Source organism: Lipotes vexillifer, unplaced genomic scaffold (assembly GCF_000442215.2).
Source record: "Lipotes vexillifer unplaced genomic scaffold, Lipotes_vexillifer_v1.1 scaffold1675, whole genome shotgun sequence".
Lineage (NCBI taxonomy): Eukaryota > Metazoa > Chordata > Mammalia > Artiodactyla > Lipotidae > Lipotes > Lipotes vexillifer.
The window spans coordinates 554,774-575,035 of NW_006784891.1; the positions used below are offsets into that span (position 1 = coordinate 554,774).

Sequence of the window (20,262 nt, forward strand, 5' to 3'; positions counted from 1 at the left end):
CTTTCCCTAGCAATAATCCTGATTTAACTCATTCTTTTTTGTTGTGCAGAGTACCCAAGGTATGGATATGACAGAATTTAAGTCACCTATTGATAAGTTAGGTGGTTTCCATTGTTTTTTTGTTTTCATTGTTACAAGCAGTGGTGCAGTCAGCATCTTTATCCAGACTTTTATCTTTACACATTGTTCAAGTATGTCCAAAGGGTAAACTCCTAGTAGAATTGTGAGTCAAAGGATGAGGGTATTTCAAATTTTGATTAGTAGTGCCATGTTGCTCTTTTAGAAGGTTGCACCAATTTGCATTTCAAACAAATTTAACTCTAAGAAGAATCAAGACTTAGAGACTCTAAGAATGTAAGTAACTTGACCTAGGTTCTCAAAGTTAGTAACCCGTAGAGTCAGCTTTCAAATTCAGACCCACCCAGGCCATTTCTTCTAAGCCACAGATATCTCTGATGCCATTTTAAAACATAATTTCAGCTTTGGAACTAGGAAGCATTATTCCATATTTTTTTATATTCTCATCACTCAATCAAGCAATAATAATAATTCTTCCATTGTAAATACATAGCCCTTTATGGTTTTCAAAATATTTTTACATTCTCATAGTAATCCTATGAGGTGGACACTGGTTCCCATCCTGATTTCTACATGTGAAGAGCTGAGGCTCAAAGAAAAATATCTTAAATTTTAAAATGTAATCAAAAGATGGTCTTTGGCCAAAGGCCTTATAGTCAGTCCCCAAACAGCTAAAGCACTCAGGACATAAAAATGCTAGTATAGAAAATGTGAAATAGGAGGTGTGAGATTAGTGGCTTCGGATGTATTGATATTGGCATGTTATATTCATGAACAACAGGAAATACACTAAAATATCTGGCCATGGGGCTCCACCACACCTCAAGCCAGTGTCTCAAGAATAGCTTTCTTTTGGCAGTCCCTGTGTGTTATGGCCCTGGGGAAAACAGTTGATTTCAACAAAGCTCTTTTAAAATTGTTCATTATATTTGATCCAAAACTTATTTTAAACTTCCCGCATAAATACTATTATCACTGCATTTATAATCACATAGATTACTTTTATCACAGTAATTCATTTTTATGATGTTGAGTCTTCCACTCTCTCATCTCTTTTCCTGTTCTCTCAGGCTCAGACCAATTTTTTTTCTCATTTGTCTCATTTCTAAAGAAATAAGGTCTTTTTCTGTGTGGCCTTAAGGTCAACTCTTGACTTTATTTATTTATTTATTTATTTATTTGCGGTATGCGGGCCTCTCACTGTTGTGGCCTCTCCCGTTGCGGAGCACAGGCTCCGGTCGCGCAGGCTCAGCGGCCATGGCTCATGGGTCCAGCCGCTCCACGGCATGTGGGATCTTCACGGACCGGGGCACGAACCCGTGTCCCCTACATTGGCAGGTGGACTCTCAACCACTGCGCCACCAGGGAAGCCTTCAACTCTTGACTTTAGATCCAAACTTTGCTGTTCTTCTGGTCACCTGAATTCTTACACAAATACATCCACTGAACTTAATCTGTAAACCTTTCTTAGAACAATTTTTGTCTGCTTTTGCTTTTTAATTATTTTTTAACTTATAATCCACAACTTATTTATAAAGTCAATTTGATTGTTCCCATTTTATGATTGAAGAAAGTGAATCATAGAAAGCTTATATGACTTACTTCAAATAGCCAAAGTCAGAGTTCAAATTATTCTTTACTCTCCACTTGTACCTACTTCATTACAAGAAATCTCCAAGTTACAAAACAAGTTGTGCTCCAGAAATAATTCGTAAGTCAGTTATTTGGCACTTGAACTGCATTTTACCACACTGGGGAAAAAATGTTATAAATGGTGATTAGGTCCCTTGGCTGGCCTGCAAAAATCTGTTTAACTCTTATGTAACTACAATATGATGTATTTGCAATAAAAATAAGAGAGAATGATAGTTGTAATTCTTGTTACAAAGAAAAAGAAAAATTATTTTTCCTGATGAAAAGCAGATTTAATTAGAAGATAGGGAAACAGATGAAATTTCGGAGAGTCTAGAGAGGATTTCAGGGTACTTTGATGAGTGTTCCAGGTTGATGGCACTCTGTCTTAAGCCCAGTTTCACTTGAAAACTTTGAGGATTTTTGTTAGATACTTCTCACTAGCGTAACCCACCTGACAGCTGTGATTATAGTCAATAGGGCTGATTGAATTGAATACCAAGAATAGGCTCTCTGAAATGATATTAACCAACCTAGGATGGTCAGAACAAATCGACAAACTGGAAAAAGTCTTCCTTCTATCCTGATGGAAGGGCCAAGAGGAGGTCTTAATTTTCCCATTCAGCCTAGAAGATTGCATCAGCTCTGGTAGCTTGGCTGAGGTCTGAAGAGAAGGCTTGGGAACATGAGTCATGGGTAGAGGCAAGAGAAAGCTTATGCCCTCTGTGATTTCTGTGGAGTACTTTACAATAGAGTAATAGAATAGAGTTTCTAATTCCAAGAAATGACAATTTATCTCATCAAGCAATTGCTTCTTACATTTTCTAGGCTATCTTTCACTTAACCATACAAATAAACATCTTAAATTTCAATTAACTTTTTAAAAACTAGTGCCTTTTTAGATGGCCTTTGATTAATATGTTTTATTGTTTTCAGAACATTTGCATACAGCTTTTTCTTTTGTTAACAACAGAAGGGAGGATATATCCTTCAGTAAAAGGAAGCTTAAGGGAGCAGATCTTGCTGAGATGGCACCTTAAGAAAGTGATGGAAAAAAGATTAGAGTTTGTGCCTCCTGGGTCACTTTAGGGCTCTTACCAGTTTATCTACCTTATCTTCCCACTAGTTGGATAATGCTTTTAACTACCAATGCTTTGTGTTGGGGATATCATTTGAGTGTTTTATAGGAGGTGTTTATACCCAGGAGTGATTTACTGAAGAAGAGAGCAACTGTGTTTACTACAATTCAAAATCCTTCTCAGGGACTTCCCTGGCAGTCCAGTGGTTAAGACTTTGTGCTTCCACTGCAGTGGCTGTGGATTCATTCCCTGGTCAGGGAACTAAGATTCTGCATGCTGTGTGGGTTGGCCCCCCAAAAAATCCTTCTCAATGATCATTATAAAAGGAAGTCGGGATTGGCAGACTACTTTCCAAAGTGACGGTAAGGCTGATGAGAGAAGTAACATCTGCTTGATTTACATATATGTTTTGATATTTATAAATGCTTTGTCTTTTCCACTAAAATAATTTATGAAGAAATTTTTTAATGTCTACATTAATTCTTCCATTTCTTACAGCGTTGATGTTTATATAGCTGAATGGCTGTGTGTGTGTGTGTGTGTGTGTGTGGTGTTTGAGTGTTCGATGAGCTCTATCTGAAAGGAAAGTAAGTCAATAATGCTAAATTTGCATCCTAGTACCGTGAGTATCTTCTGGGTATTAGTGTTCACACTGAAACGTTATGCATCATTCTGGCATTCCCTGTTCAGAAATACCCCTGTTGAGCAGTTTATAAATTGGGTGAAAATATGCATAGGAATCTTCCTCATGGGTGACCCAGGTTTGTCATTACATGTACTCAGACTGAAAAGAGACGATTTCTTCTAGTACCTGTGTGTCTGACAGAGGTGGGGAGAGACTGGAGAGAGATTTCTCCAGAAGCGGTTTTGTCCACTCAGAAAAATGCCATGCCAGAAGGGTTAGTGAGCCAAACAATGGTTTTCTTTTTTTCTTGTTGGCTTTCACGTGTAGGTTAAATAGACCACTAGCATTTGATGACCTATTTTTCTTATTGCACATTTCCACATTTTGTGTGTATGTTGGTCAGAGGGTGATAAGTGGGCAAGGGGAGAGGAAGAAAGCTGTCTGGTTTTGCCTTTGTTTGTTGACTGGACAGAAAAATATTACTGGTAATTTGAACACTAATTTTTCATTTACATTGAAGGCCTGGACCCTTTGGTGGAGAGGAAAAACTTAATAACAAAAATCTCACTTGAAGCAAATGCCAGCCATAGTATTCTTTTTATGTGCAAGCATTGCTACCTGTGGGACATAGCATAGAAAACGAATTATTAAGTTCATGGCAACTTATGTGGCATGTTTTATTATTTTTTTAGCATTACATTCATTGGTTTAGGGGATAAAACTTTTGCATCTGATATCTTGGTTGCCACAATTCTTAGCTTAGCTAATTAGTTTTTATTTTCTTTTGTTTATTCTTATTCTAGGACCTGAGTGACTTAGAGGAAAAATCATATTTTCTTGACATTTTTCAAAGACATAAAACATTCTTAAGATTATCCACATTATCTGAACCTACACAACTAATTGCTTCAGAGTAGCCCTTCATTTTGCCCATTATTCCTATATCAGAACACCCCAAGCATGATATTATTGAAAAGCTAAAGAATGATATTGATATCTTCTGTCTCTTCTACCCCCTTCCCACCCCCATCCTAAAATGTTCTAATTCTTAACTGATACTTGCACATCTAGGATGAGGAGAGAAGACAGGCACTGAAAATAGAGGTGGGGCAGGGAGGAAGTGGTCAGTGGGATAGGAGAGGGTTCTCAAGGTGCATGGTGTAGCTGGGAGGAAAGAAGAGGAGGCCTAACCCATGGCTGGTTCTGTTGCAGGTGCGCTGGCCTTCCCCCAGTGCTTTCACAACTCCTGCAAGAACCCTTTTCAAAGAGCTGTTTTAAAAGAGTTTTCCTATCTTTTTTACATAATTGCCTACCTGACTGTAACTGGATGATTTTATATCATTTTCTTTCTTAGGGTCAAGAAATTGGAGCATGGCTATGAACAACGGAAACAACGATTTTGTGGTTCTGAGCAATGGCAGCATCTCAACCGGTGCTACCAGCGCTAGTCCCCTCACGCCCTGTGATGGAGACCCTGCAGCCCAGCAACTCACCCCCAAAGAAGCGCCCAGAACAAAAGTGAGTCCAAATGGATGCCTGCAAGTTAATGGCACAGTTAAATCATCCTTTCTGCCTTTAGACAACCAAAGAACGCCTCAGATGTTATCCCTGTGCTGCCATCCTTGCCCATACCATCACCCTTTGACTACCCATGACAGTCACCAAGAGTGCCATCCCGAGGCTGGCCCTGCAGCACCTCCTGCTTTGGCCTCGTGTTGCATGCAGCCACACTCAGAGTATTCTGCATCTCTCTGTCCAAACCATTCACCTGTTTATCAGACAACGTGCTGTCTTCAGCCCTCTCCATCCTTCTGCCTGCATCACCCGTGGCCTGACCATTTTCAGCATCAGCCTGTGCCACAGCATATAGCCAACATAAGGTGAGTGGTCGGGAAGTTTTGCTGAACTTTCTCATTCACTAATTCCACATGAATGTGGTTGTTTGTGTTGATTTCTCCAAAAGAAGGAGAGAAAAATGTATCCGGGATAGGAAACCAGTAAAAGTGCATATTTCAGGAATTCCCTGGCAGTCCAGCATTTAGCACTCCACACTTTCACTGCCGAGGGCCGAGGTTCAATCCCTGGTCGGGGAACTAGGATCCCAAAAGCTACATGGCGTGGCCAAAAATACCCGAAAACCAAAACAAAACAAAATGCGTATTTTTTGGATTGTGTGAAGCCTACTAAAATGCAAATGAAGTAATATTATATCTGTTTTATCCATTAACTTCTTAGTCAGTTAAACCCTTCCTTCCGTGTTCTCCTTCTGTGAACTGGTTAGATGTCCCTGCTAGGCCTTGGATTATAAAGTTCAGTAAAAGGTTTTATTGTTCGTCATTTCTATTATTAAACATGGGGGATAGATATATTTGTGATGAGGCTGCCTAAACAGGAGTCTTATATTTGCTATTATTGATAGTGATCAACATTTACGAAAAAGAAATACAAAACCAGTTGCCTCCTTATGGGTGTACTCACAATTTCTCTTCATGTGGTTTGGGTGACTGTGTAATATGTTGAGATCATATGAAGGCAACAATTCCTTTTAGCAGATGAAACCTATAAATGTGTAGCATAGGGCTTTAAAAAATATTTTTTGTAAAGCGTTTTCAGATCTGGTAGATTGAAAAGTACTAGAAAAATCTCTATCATTGCCAGTTCTCCTTCCCATTTCAGGCCGTAGTTTCTCTGATATGTGCTTTCCAGCTATTTTTTCTGTGGGTAAGTTAAATCACATGTACTGCAGGTGAGCAATGGTGATATATTTTTTAAAATACTAAGTACTTTATAGAGACCAAGAATTATTTCACATTTTTTGGTAATAAAAAGTCTAAAAAGAGCTAGAAGACAGCCTTCTCATTTAATATTAGGGTATAATTTATATACAGGGAAATGCACATATTTAAGTGTATAGTTTGATCAGTTTTGACAAATGTATACACTAGTATAATGCACACCTTGGTCGGATGTAGAACATTTCTGTCACCCCAGGAAGTTCCTCTATGCCACTTCTTAGTCATTCCTTCCCTCTTCACCAGAAGCACTGTTCTGAGTTCTGTTACCATAAATTATTTTGTTTGCTCTGAAACTTCATATGAATGGAATCATACAGTAGGTACTCTTTTGTGTCTGGCAATTTTGACTCATAACATTTTTGAGACTGTCTAATTGCTATGTGTATTAGTTTCCCTTTTTATTGCTGAGTAGTAATCTATTGTATGCATATAGCATATTCACTTTTAATTAAAGAGTGAGTACAGACTTCCAGTTCTAAAATAAATGTCATGAGGATGTAATATACAGAATGGTGACCATAGCTAATAATACTGTATTGTATAGCTGAAAGTTGCTAAGAGAGTAGATCTTAAAAGTTCTCATCACAAGAAAAAAAAAATTTTGTAAATGTCTGTGGTAATGGATGTTAACGAGACTTATTGTGGTGACCATTTTGCAATATATACAAATATCGAATCATTACGTTGTACACCTGAAACTAGTGTAATGTTATATGGCAATTATATATCAAGTTTTTAAAAAGTCACATCCAGACAGGGATTAAGTAATAAATATTTTTCACCTTCATCAGATTTTAGATGCTGCTGAGATTATCTGGTTTCACTCTTTTGAAAAGAGAGGAAGAGAAAGATGGGGAAAATGACAAGGAGTCGGGGGCAGGGGGAGTCTTCTCTAGTGTGTTTCTACAGTTTCTGAATACATTTTTCCATATTAGATGTGAGAGTCTTTTAGTTTATAGAACTATAATAAAAACACTCACCAAAGCCATTTCTTAGAAGATTGGTCCTGACAGCATTGTGCTACATGGCCAGTTTTAGACTCTTTCCACTTTGAATGAAACAGTGTAAGTGGTTAGTTTTGAAATTATATGGTCATAAATATTGATGTTTCAGAATCATAAATTATATGGTTGCAGGATGTGAGATGAGATAGAGAATTCTACATTTTGAAGCTGGTCCCTCCTTTAAAAAACTTCACAAAATAGTAAAACAACGGATAAGTAACCAATTGTTTCAATATGATAGGCATTGTCAGTATTTTCAGGACTTTGGCTTAGCATTTCTGAATGACCTAATTTTAAAGGAATGAGTGTCCTATATACATACAACTTTAAATAGAATGGCATTAAAAAACAAACTGATAAAAAGTGCCATATTTGTCCATCAGGAACAGTTGTAGAGGAAACTGGAATTTTATGTGAGAAATCTTTCATATTAGAATTTTATCTCAAGAATTTGAGCCTTTTGATAAACTGCAACAGACATAGAATCTTTTTAAAGATGCCTGCGAAGGAATGGTGTGTGTCTAGTTGTGTATATTACATACTTTATTGTAAAATGTGTGCTTCCAGAACCTCATCCCTATCTGCTACATTTATTAATTTACATAATCAACAATATTTACTGAATATTTGTATGTGCCAGGCACCAAAGATGTAGTTCTAAATGAGATGAGACTTTATTTTTTCCTTCATAGAGCTATAAGCTAGTAGGAAGGGAGACAGAAAAGCAAACAGGCAGCTACAGTATTGTGATAAGAGATACCAAGAAGGGACATACAGGGATGAAAATGAAAAACATTACAAATGGAGAAGAGGTTGTCTTGCAGACAGTGGGAATAGTTTGTATAAAGATTTATAAAGTAGTGTGAGCACAGCTGCAGCATAGCTGAGTATGACTAGGCCCTGAAGGAACAAAGAGTAATAGCAAGGGGAGAGGTATATTGGGATTAAATCCTGAGGGGCATTGTGAATCACATTAGGAGATCTCAGGACTTTATCCTGAGGCCAGTGGAGAGGCAGTATAGATTTTTGTGTGTGCACGACTTTTTTATTATGAAAAAATATATAGAACATAAAATTTATCATTTGAACCATTTGTATGTGTACAATTCAGTAGCATTAAGTACATTCACATTGTTGTGCAACCATCACCACCATTCTTTCTCCAGAACATTCTTCGTCTTCCCAAACTGAAACTCCGTACCCATTAAACAATAATTTCCCATTCTTCCCTCCCCCAGCCCCTGTCAACCACCGTTCTATTTTCTATCTCCGTGAATTTGGCTATTCTAGGTACCTCATATAAGTGGAATCATACAGTATTTGTTCTTTTATGACTGTCTGATTTCACCTAGCATACTGTCTTCAAGGCTTATCCAAGTCATAGCATGTATCAAAATTTTCTTCTTTTGTAAGGCTGAATAATATCCCACTGTATGTATATACCACATTATGTTTATCCATTTATCTGTCAATGGACACTTGGATTGCTCCACCTTTAGGCTACTGTGAATAATGTTGCTATGAACATGTGTATACAATATCTGTTTGAGTTCCTGCTTTCACTTATTTTGGTTATATACCCAGAAGTGCAATTACTGGATCATATGGTAATTCTATGTTTAACTTCTTGAGGAACCACCAGACTGTTTCCACAGCTGCTGTGCACATCCTTGCTGACACTTGTTCTTTTCTGTTTGGTTTTCTTTTTTTTAATTGTTTTATAATAGCCATCCTAATGGGTGTGGCATTACAGATTTTTAAGCAGAAAAGAAACACTATCAGATTCACATTTTAGAGAGGTCCATAAACTGCATGGTGGAGAGTCGATTGAACTGGGTCAGGACTATTGTAGGGAGGAAGACTGTTAGAAGGCTTGTTCTAGTAATTCAGGTGAGAGCTGGTGGTGACTTGATCCAGGATTTAGAAGTAATTTCAGCTAGAGAGATTTATGAGGTAGAATCTACTAGATCTACTAGATCTGGTGAACAATTGGATATGGGGGAGGAAGGGAAGAAGAATCACAACTGATTTTCAGTTTCCTGGCTTGAGCAACTAGATGGGTAGATGGTAATGTTGATCACTAAAAGGGAGAGGACAGGAGAAGAACTCCAAGCAAGCAGAGCTTCTGGGGATGGAAGGTGGGGCAGTAACAGTGGAAGAGTGTGATCCTTTGAGCTTTCTTGAAAGAATGAGGATGCTGAGTAATACGTAACAATTACATTGAGGGTAACAATACTGTTGGAGATTATCCTAGGATGAAAACTGCAGCCTTTAGGTTCAGCCCAGCATGTATTTATTTGCAGAATTGTGCTATGGGCAAGGAACTAAGCCAGGTGCTGTGTCTGTCTTTCCCAAACCAGTAATATACCCACTGAAGCAAATGTGGACATGAATATAGCTACTGTATAAGGGAGAGCAGGGCAGTTTGGGATAGGTTATGAGGGATGTCCTCGCTGAGAAATTCTGTAAATGAGGATGTCATGTGATACTTTGCTGCCTTTTATTTAGGAAACTTGGAACGAAGGTTCTAGAGGCTGATCTCTATCAGGAATGTTAACGCTCTAAATCTATTTTCCTTTTGTGATTTCTTGCATGTTGCTTTTTAAAAAATTGATAATCTCAAATATTTAATGAAGTGTTATTCAATTAATGTTTAAGATGTATTCGTGACTTGATAAAAGTATAGAGTATTCACATCACTTAAAAAAGTATCTTAAAGGTTGATGGCCTTGCAGTAAATTGTGTACAGATGGAAGATCCTAGGCACTTTCAATTGCTATTGCTCTTTGCACCTACACCACAAATGCGCCCACCTGGTTGGTATTTTGTTTTATTTTTAAAGTTGTTATTTGTTTGTAAAGTACTTAAACCATAGAGAATGTTTTAAAGAGTCAATCAAATAGAAAATATAATTTTATCCCAGGTCATTTGCCGCCTCCTTTCCGTCATTCATATTCCCATTTCCCTTTTGCCCACCTTCTGTACTACAGTAAGTTCTGTTTCATCCCTTCTTGACTCTTTAAGCTGTAATAAATCTATCTAAAAGATTCATTATAATCAACCACTTGTATATGTCTTTTGCTTTCTAAAACTCTCTGTTAAGCTTCTGGTTGATTAAATTAAGACCATTGCAAGGATCACATTTAGAATATTCTCTTTTGATTCCATTTATCACCAAATATTAAGTAGTTCAAATAGATCTCATTTTAAAGCTTCTGGCTTTTTCATTTGTAGATTCCTATCCTTATACCCATCACTCAGCTGTTAATTAATGTGACTAATTGAGAACACCAAGGAGTTAAAAATGGCAGAAAGTAGTCTCTCCCTACCATGAGACAGAGCCCATACCCATAAGTCCTAAACCTAGCTGATCATCAGGGTCACCAGGGGAGTTAAAGAATAAAATAAGTATGATAGTAATAAAGAGAAGTTCCTTTTGCAATAGAAACAATAAAGCACTCAGGAGTTCAGAGGTGAGAAGGATCCCTGGAGGTTAGTAAAGTTAGGGGCAGCCTGAGTGAGAAGAGAGAATTTGAGTGACCCTTGAAGGATGACCAGGACATGATAAAGGGACTGCCTGCAGGACGCAGAACGTAGAAGGTGGGGGGAAGTTGGAAGGGGAAAGCGTACAAAAATAAAAGTCTTCTTAAGGAAGTGTAAAGAGAAGAGGATGGCCAGAATGAAGGGGTCATTTGGATGGTCAGGAGAGACAGATTTTCCTAATTTTACATCCTGAATACAGTCACGTTATCTAAAAGGCTGAATGGTAATGATTTGCTCTTTATCCTACAGAGATCTGGAAAATGCTTCTCAGGAACCAGTCACGTTCCATGTGTGCTGGTTGAAGCAAAGTATTGAATGATGCATTTGGAAACCTTCTTACTGCCATATTAAAGTGAAAGGGTAATGGTATTATGACACAATTAATAAGGAGTTCTGCATCCAAAAATAGCATACAAGATTTCTAATCCAAACTGTACTTACGTTTTAATTTGGTGTTGCAAAAAATGTTCTTGATTGTAATAGGGGACTCCATAAATGATACTTAGCAATGGCCATAGACTCATTATCATGGTAGGGAACCTGTCGTAGTTTTGGGTGCCTGCCAAATGCATTTTTATTTCTCTGAGGGTGATTTTGTAGACAGATGGTCACGTTGAATGTTCCCCATGGCACCCTGGAGGAATTAGAGCTATACTGAGTTAAGAAGGCTTGGCACAGAGGGGACCACGGAACTCTAGCATTAGCTCAGCCCCTGAAAGCTTAAGTAAACATGGTCCCTGCCTCCCCATACATTGTGACTATATAATTTTGTAACCTATATTTCCTTTCTCCTCGGATTCTTTACTAGTTTTCCAATTTCACACTCACTTTTCTCAGAGGTTTTGTTTTTGTTTCCCCTTAGGACACTAGTTACTTTCTATGAAGGGAACTACTTTTCCTAAAAAGTAAGAAATGAGAATTCTTGTATTATGTTAAAAGAGATAGAATCTACCACTTGAAATCTGCTTCTTCTGTATATGTTGTATCATAACGTCCAGGGGTAAATTATAGACCTGAGCATCATTTTCCAAAGGGTCTTACTTTGCTACACCTGGCCTGCAATGCTCCACCCTTCCCCCTTCCCTGAGCCCCGGCAGTTGTGTTATTTTAGTTAGTTAGGAAATTTGAACCAAAAATCACTCTGAACACTTCATCAGCAGTGTAGCGTGAACCTTGGCATTAACACCAATCCCAGAGTCTCTGATTTGCCCAAAACGCCAGACTCAACTCAAATGGCTCTTCTAAGATGTTGGAGCAATGAATGGAGAAATTCAAGGTTGCTCACTTATTTAGTAAGAATTTAATGAATACTTAGTAAGTGTTAAGTGCTGGAGACAGAGGTAAAAACTTCAAGCATGGTCCCCAATTTCAAAGATGTAGAGGTAATGTGGACAAGGTAAGATACTTAGATTTCAGCATGGGCTGACCTCAGATAGATAGCCTTCTTTTATCTACAAATATTGACTGCTGTATTCTCTGAGCACAAAAGTTAAATATCAGAGCTTTTGCAGGAGCACAAGCCAAAAAGAAGAACCAGACTATGTATCGTTTTCTAAATTCATTTTCTCCTCTTTTCCTTTCTTACCATTGGAAGGTTACTAATAGCTAAATAATCATTTGTCTTTATATACAATTGCCATAAATAGTAACCTGGTCAGGACTGTTTGGCAGGTGTCTTTGGCAGGAAGGAATGGTTAAACTGCTTTCTTTAGACCTGTGATGTTCAGGAGGGTCCAATAAGATTAAAAATTCAGTTCTTCTGTCACGCTAGGCACATTTCAAGTGCTCAATAGCCAGATGTGACGAGTGGCTACCGTATTGGACAGCACAGATACAGAACATTTCCATCATTGCAGAGACTTTTATTGGAGGACTATCTTTCTTGCCTCTGTTAAAGCAACTGAGATCCCTTTTTAACCTCTGTGGCAGCAAATGGAGCACGTGTGATGTAGAGTAACAGCAGTATTTGGCAGTAAATACCCTTTTTGGTCAGCATAATTCTAATTAATTGGAGTATGATTGCTTGTATTTTGTTTCAAATATAAAGTTAAGAAATGACAAACGATAAAATCCGTTTTCTTCAAAAATCTGAAAGACTAAAGCCCCATATTATAAAAAATCGTAGCCAGTAGGCAGTATCCTTCGACATCTTCTAGAAGCCACAGTTACATCTTACAAAAACTTCTGCAGATCAATCCACAGGTGAAAGTATCAATTTATTGAATTTTTAGTTGCCTGGGCTTTTTGTTTTTTGTGTTTGTTTTTTATTGAAGTATAGTTGATTTATGGCCTGAGCTTTTTGTAAGTAGATCTAAAGTACAAATGTCAAAACAAATTTTTTCTGAAAGGTAGATAAGTACAGCTAGCCTCTAGAAGTAATTGCTAGTGCTGTATTACAGCTCTCACTTTTCTTTCCTCAATCCTTCCTCCTTTCCTCACTACACAACATGAGGTGGGAAGAACACGGGCTTTAGAAGGGAATCCCTGTGTTTGAATGAACCCTGGCTCTGCCATTGAATAGCTTTGTGATCTTGGGTAAATCTATCTCTGTAAAAATGGAATAACAGTGGTTATTTTTTTCACATAGCATAGTGCCTAGAACCAAATTATTAGTCTCCTTTCTCTTCTCCTTCTACATTTGTTCCTTTCATGTTCTTCTCTTAAATTTTTTGTTGTTGTTGTTGTTCTTTGCTGTGTGCACTTAATTCTGTTAGTATTATGGCAGAAATCAAGCTGTTACTGAATCCTGATTTAAATGAATACATGATGTATTGCTCTTCATTCTTATTTATAAATTGCGTACTTTTTACCCCATCGACCTACAGGAAAGAGCAAGTGGGAAAGATGGTCACTAATTTGCCTTCTAGAAGAGGAAAGGGGGGGTTGTTGAGAATAAATGGGCCTCTACAGCCCCAAAGACTCAGAGCCTTTATACTTTATACTAATTGTAACATCTGATTATGACAGTTAACTTTAGAAGTCTGGTAAGATTTAATCTTGATTTCACTGAAACCAAGGTGTATTTTTACATTCCTTAAAGTAGTCAAAATTAACTTTTTTAAAACGGGATAATGTTTGTAAAATTTAAAATGTTCCAAGCTTGCTTGCCAAAGTAAGTCAGTTTGGCAGTCCGATTGAGTGAAGGCCTATTTTATTAGTGGGACTTCTTTTAGAGACTTCTTTATACTATAAATTTTAGAGTGTGCTATGCCTCATGGAATGCATTGCACAGTCTGTAATACATTTCAGACTGTGAGCCTTGGTCATCTCTTTCTTTAATAATAAATGTCAGGAAACAATACCCTCTTTATTTCTTGAAATTAATATAACATTTTGGAATGAAGCAAATATATTCTTTAATTACCCCCTTTCTATAGTACTCCTACTTGTTTAGCAGGTTCTAGAGAGTAAAGAAAAAAAGAGGAATGGTTCAAATTTTTCTTTTCGGTTATAAAAAGTTTAAAAAGGTAAAATATTTAGCAAACAGTAAAACATAAAAGACATTGTTATGGATCAGTTACATCTCTGACTCCAGGAAAAAAACCAATTGTGCTATTTTGTCTTCTTTCCAAACTTAAGTGGATTGTTAGGTGTAATTTAAAAGACTTTATAGAACTTAACATTTATAGGAGAATTTTCATTGCCGTGCTATGTTGTGTTCTTTTCAGCAAAATTGATTCTACAAAATTATGTCTTTTTTTAAAAAAAACACAAACCAGAGAGTCAACTGCTTGGTATTTTGGAGTTTAGTGCCTGGGGCATGACTGGAACTCAAATATCTGTTGAATGAATGATTATCACTCCTCTTCCCCAATTCTCAGGACATCTTTTTTTACGTGAAAAATTGACAAAGCTTAAATTTTTTAAAAACCTCACAAAGTCAGATTGGTCCCTGCCATCAAGCCATTTATTGTCTAATAGGAGAGAGATGATTGGGGCAAAAATAACCACAGTCTCTGAGAACCAAAATGAGAGTTTAGAAGGTTATGTGAGTCCCAAAGAGGGAGATGGAGTCATAGGATAGCTTAGAGAAAGTGCCATGGGAGATGAAATGGGTCTTTCAAAAACAGACAGGAGACCAACTGCCTGAAATATGGGAAAGGAGGCTGGCAGCACATGGGTGTGGGAGCAAATGTGAGGCAGCCTGGCAGGCAGTGTCCTTTGTCTGGAGAAGAGCTCAGAGGAGGTGGCCCAGGGCATTGTGCCTATTGGGTTCATCTCATTCGACCTTTGGAGAACAATATGCTATAGTTAGTCAAAGAAGACCACTCCCCCAAAACAGTGGATTCCAAATGTTGTGGAGTCATCATAAAAAGCACTTATTAAGCGTCTAAGTACTTTATATGCAGTAATTACATAGTTCTAATACCTTTGATTCATTGATATTTCCCAAGGCTCGTTTGTTGAACCATTTCTTTTGTACTGCTTTTTGTGTATCTCCAGGGCCTGCCAAGGTGCCTGGCATTTAGTAAACACTCAGAAATTGCTGAATGAAATGAATAAATAATTGAACATCAGTCAAGTCCTTTTTATGCAGAACTCAATTTTGTGATGTCTTGATAGTGAAAATCAGGCACATTGGTCTCCTGGAGTAAGATATTTCCCAAACAATGGGAGAAGGTTTAAAAGGCTTTGTTCCCTTAAAAACCCTGTTTTATTAACTGTTGTTTGAGTCTGTTTGCAGAGATAGCTCCTCCTGTCCTTTAAATCACCGCCCCCACCAATGCCTTGGTTTCTAAATTTTTTTAAAAAAAATTATAGCCTCATTCATGAAGACGTAATAAAGGAAAGGTAAAGACCCTGTTCACTCCTGCAGCTCCTCAGCTACTTTCATAAATGATTCTGGAGCCCTTTTGAGGAAGACAGGGAGGGCCAGGAGACTCTGTGCACTGGGGGGAGTCAGCCCAGAATAACCTTTCTGTTTGCTCAGCTCTGGCCACCTCTAGGATATTTGCAAATCTAGTATAAGGGATTTTATAAACAGTCAGCAGATTATAGAACTGGTGGATGAAACATAAATTCCTAAATAATAGTTGGGGTTTTTCTTTGTCCATATGTATTTTATGACTTAGAATAAAATGAGAGGGTCTAGGGCCAGATTTGATGCCATATTCTATATGAATTTGATGAGTTGTTGGTTTAGGTAAATTAATTACTTCTCCCCATTTGAATGGTACAGGGAGGGCTCTGATAGTTATCAAATAGCTTGAGATTCAAGCATGATGATTTCTACAGGAATGTGAGCAGTCTACTCTTTCGAAACACTATTTTGTGTGTCTAGTAAGAAACAAGGATGGACAGTTAATACATTCATTCCTTCAGACCCTCTTTGTGCATCTGTGGTCACTTGGGCCTGCCCACCTTCCCCTTCCTAAAACACTGCTTTCATTATGTCACTCCTCTGCTCAGAAATCTTCCATGGTTTCCCCAAACTCCTTGACCTGACAGTGAAGGTCCCTTTAAAGGGATGGAGTGTGTTTTGTGGGGGAAGGAAAGGTAGTTCAGGGAGGAGGAATCTTCTAGCCCTGGTGAGGAACGAGGTGACAGATATCAGTGAATAAGATTACTGTATCAGACTTTTTCCCCCTACACTTTAGAAGTTTAAACAGAAATCTGATTAATGATTGTGTCTTCGTTTCCACTTATATATAATCGAGAACTAGACTCAGATACTTTTTTTGGTCCTGGCCAACACAAAATATTCTGGGTCTTTGTTTTCTAGGTATTATTCTGAAACTTTGTTTTTTAGCTGTCAGCCATTGACCTACCTTATTGGCTACCAGAAACTAAAACTAATTCATTGTAAAGCAGTTGCCAGGAGAGATTTATTTAAATGTATTATTTGATTGTTAAAAGGTCTCAATATAATGCAGAATTAAACCCTACATTGAGCTCCAAATTGTATTAATTTTTTTTAACCTCCTTACCCCTGACTCCATCTCCCAAAGCTTAAAATTCTAAGTGAGCAGCATTAGTATCTGGTGAGTATTTTGGCTTGAGGATTTTAAAATTCATTCCAGCCTCTTAAGTTAGTTAAGTTTAATAAGATTTTTCTGGCCTTCTTATGAGCTTTCCTTGGACCTCCCATTAGTGATGATTATTCACATCTTATTAAGAAAAGTATATATTACACTCTCATTTAGCATGTTTTGTGTGGGGCTCACAGCAACAATCTGGCATGGAAAGGTTTGAGTTTAAGGGCGAGTGCTTTATAATTTAGTATAACTTTAAAATATAACACATGGGGCTGCTTGGCTTATAACCTCCAGCTTAACTATGCAAATTTAACTCCATGGGCTGAGGAAGAATGGTTTCTTTCAAGCAAAGCTACTTTTCAGTCATTTAAAAATATTTTTAATTAACCAGTTGTCCTTTTCAGAATGCTAATTGCTTTAAACTGTTTCTTTAACAAAAATGAAGAAGTCATTCTTAGATTCCTCTTTTGGGGTGTGCATTGCACAGGACCAGAACCATGTGAAATTCTGACCTCCAGTACAGCTCCTTCCTCCTCCCCCTTATAAGTGGCAGAGGCAAAATGTATTTGAAAATGAATTTCCCATGCCTTGCTTCCCTCACCGTTTAGTGAACAGCAGAATAGCTGCCCTTTGACTACTGATCTGCTAGGCCTGGAACTCTATCTTCTTAAGAAATAATTATTTAATTATATAAGAGGAAATTACACCCCTCCCTGTTCTCACCCAATTTTGTATAACACAGTTCTTTTCTTGTTTACTGCAATAACTAGGGGGAAAAAATAACGTAATTTCTGGCTTGCTTCTTAGGGCCAGGCTCTACTAATAAGAGAATAATTTCTTATTAACTTAAATTGGAACTCAAGCTGTTACATGAAAGCTGATTTGTTCCAGCTTTACAGAGTTTTGAGTCTGAGTGGGACAGACAGGGAATATTGTACATTATGCACAAAGCATATTTTTCTTATGGAACATCACACAGAAATGCCTTCATGGGTTACCAGGCTCTGTCACTAATTGATGTAACGTTTAGTAGATCCAATGAGTGTGCAGTTGTGCCTTTCAGCATTCCCATTGGATAGATGTCCTTAAATGTCAGGTATTTTTCTTTTGCCAGCAAGTTTGGTGAAATTGGCATGGGGATTTATAAATATGTGAAAAATGCACATTTTTATCATTCTTCACAGCAGTCTTTTATCACATCTCTGCAGTATTAATGTCTCCAGGGGGAAAACTGTAAATTATATAACAGATAAATTGGAGGTGAGTTTTTCTTAGCTAATCAGTAGCCACTGGTTGCTTAAGCAATAAAGTAGACTGAAATGAAAGACAGCAAAGGAAATTCAGCAGTAGGATTGTCCATAATCCATGGACATTTCAGCAGTTTTCTGCCTTAGACTGACATATTCCTGTCAGTTATAAAGAGAACATAAATTTTTATATTTAATATGTAGACATTAATTATTGAAGGTAGGAATGGTCATATTCAGGGGTCTAGATATATCTTAAGAGGTAAATTCAACATGGGTTTAAATATGATTTTAGTATCACATAGTTTAGAAATTAAGTATTTTATTTTTCTTTAGTTAAAAGAACTAATCTCAGATAGTCTGTTTAAAAGTCATGATTTAAAAGAAAAACAGTTCATCACTGTGAATTAAGTCTATAAAATTTAAACTTCGAGTACACTTAAATGGAATATTATACATGTTCCATTGATGAAATCTTCATCAAGATTTCAAAATGGGAAGAAATGAAGAACATTTTGAAGAGGTATATCTCCTCTTTCACCCACAGGCTTTGCATGGAAATATAATCACCTATAAAGCATTTCTATGTTAATAATGTACTTGACTATATCTGGTCATGTAAGCAATTAAGAATATTTAGTTCTCCATCAACATTGCAATTTAGATCATATTTAAATTATTTCTTATTCTGCTGTCACATGAGTATCTCTTTTGTGTAATTTTATAACAACATAACCTTTCTAAGAATTTTAATAGTAAGTTTTATCATTATTACAAATATTCTAAAATATTCCAAAATAATGAATAATAGTCTCTGAATATAAAGAATTTTTCTAAATTGTGAAGTAGAACTTGGTCGTGCATTGTACCTGTATTTGACGAAGAAAATGGACTTTAATGGCATAAGGTCTCAAGTTTATAATAAGAGTATTAATGATTTTATTGAACCCTTACTGTATACCGGACATTGTACTATATTTTACATGCACTCTCTGATTTAATCCTGAAAACAGCCCAAGGAATTCAGAGCTATTACTGTCATTTCCATTTTATAGATGAAGAAACTATGGTTTGGAAAAATTAACTAGTGTTTAAAAGATTAATTAAATGGCTAATAATAAGCAGTAGAGCCTGGAATTGAGTCCTGGTCTGTCTGATTGTGAAGCCTTTCCTCTTAGTCACATCTCTGTGCTGCTCAAAAGTAAGAGAATGAGTTTTTTTTTTTTTTGCTAAATTTTTTTAGTTTTAGCAGTAGTTCAAGAAACAATTACTGAGTGCTAGCTATGTAGTAAGCACTTGTGCAGATTTATTCTTGAAACCGCAGAGCTGAGATCCCACTCATCACAGATCACACAAATAATCATGAGAAGCACAGATAACTTGCCCCAGGCTGCCCAAGTCCTTTTTAGATCACGGAAAGGGTACATTCACAGCGCTTCCTTGCACAGATCCCAAGGAAGAATCCTGCCTGATTTCTCCCATCTGTTTGTACCATGTCCCTAGTGTACTTAAACACTAGTGGGGGGACACACACAAATAGGTTCTTGGACATGCTAGTAGTAAGAAATAGATTTTCCACATTTTAGATGTAACATTTCCTTTGTGTCTAAACTGAATTCTCTATCTAAATGTCACACTCCATGCTGTCATCTTCAGGGTTTTGGGTGCCTTTGCTCTGGCTCCAAGACTACCAAACTGTGCTTGCTGTAAGAAGACGGAAACTGTAGACCTTTCTTATTATGACTTCATGCAGCCTGGCATAGCTCAGTCCTCACTGCTAACTCCTAAATGTACTTCCTCCAGCAGCTTTTTCCACGTCTGCCTCTGTCTCTAGTTTACTCAAAGCACAGTTTACTCTCTCAACCCCTGAACCATGGGCAGCATCACCTCCTACTATATTATGAAAACTACTGAAACTTTGGTGGAGTGTAGCATAGAGGTTAAGAGGGTGGGCTCTGCAGTAGATTGCCTGGGTTTGAATCCTGCCTCTAACACTAACTGTGTGAGCTTGGGCAACTTATTTAACCTCTCTGTGCTTCAGTTCCTTGTCTATAAAATCTATACCTACCACATAGGATTGTTTTAAGAATTAAAAAATAGTTTAGGGCTTCCCTGGTGGCGCAGTGGTTGAGAGTCCGCCTGCCGATGCAGGGGACACGGGTTCTTGCCCCGGTCTGGGAGGATCCCACATGCCGCGGAGCGGCTGGGCCCATGAGCCATGGCCGCTGAGCCTGCGCTCCGCAACGGGAGAGGCCGCAGCAGTGAGAGGCCCGTGTACCGCAAA

The 20,262-nt window shown here is 37.6% G+C and overlaps 1 protein-coding gene across 2 annotated transcripts in view; it reads left to right on the forward strand.

The window, feature by feature from the left end:
- Window positions 1-20,262, forward strand: part of DISP1 (dispatched RND transporter family member 1) — a 65,180-nt gene that overhangs the window by 8,999 nt on the left and 35,919 nt on the right. Inside the window, exons 1-2 of one of the 2 annotated variants that reach the window (XM_007457023.1) lie at window positions 3,100-3,151; window positions 4,769-5,294. In XM_007457023.1, coding sequence (XP_007457085.1) covers window positions 3,100-3,151; window positions 4,769-5,294 — 578 coding nt within the window. Of the gene's footprint in view, window positions 1-3,099; window positions 3,152-4,768; window positions 5,295-20,262 lie in introns of those variants that run through there. The other variant, XM_007457024.1, reaches the window with a different exon arrangement.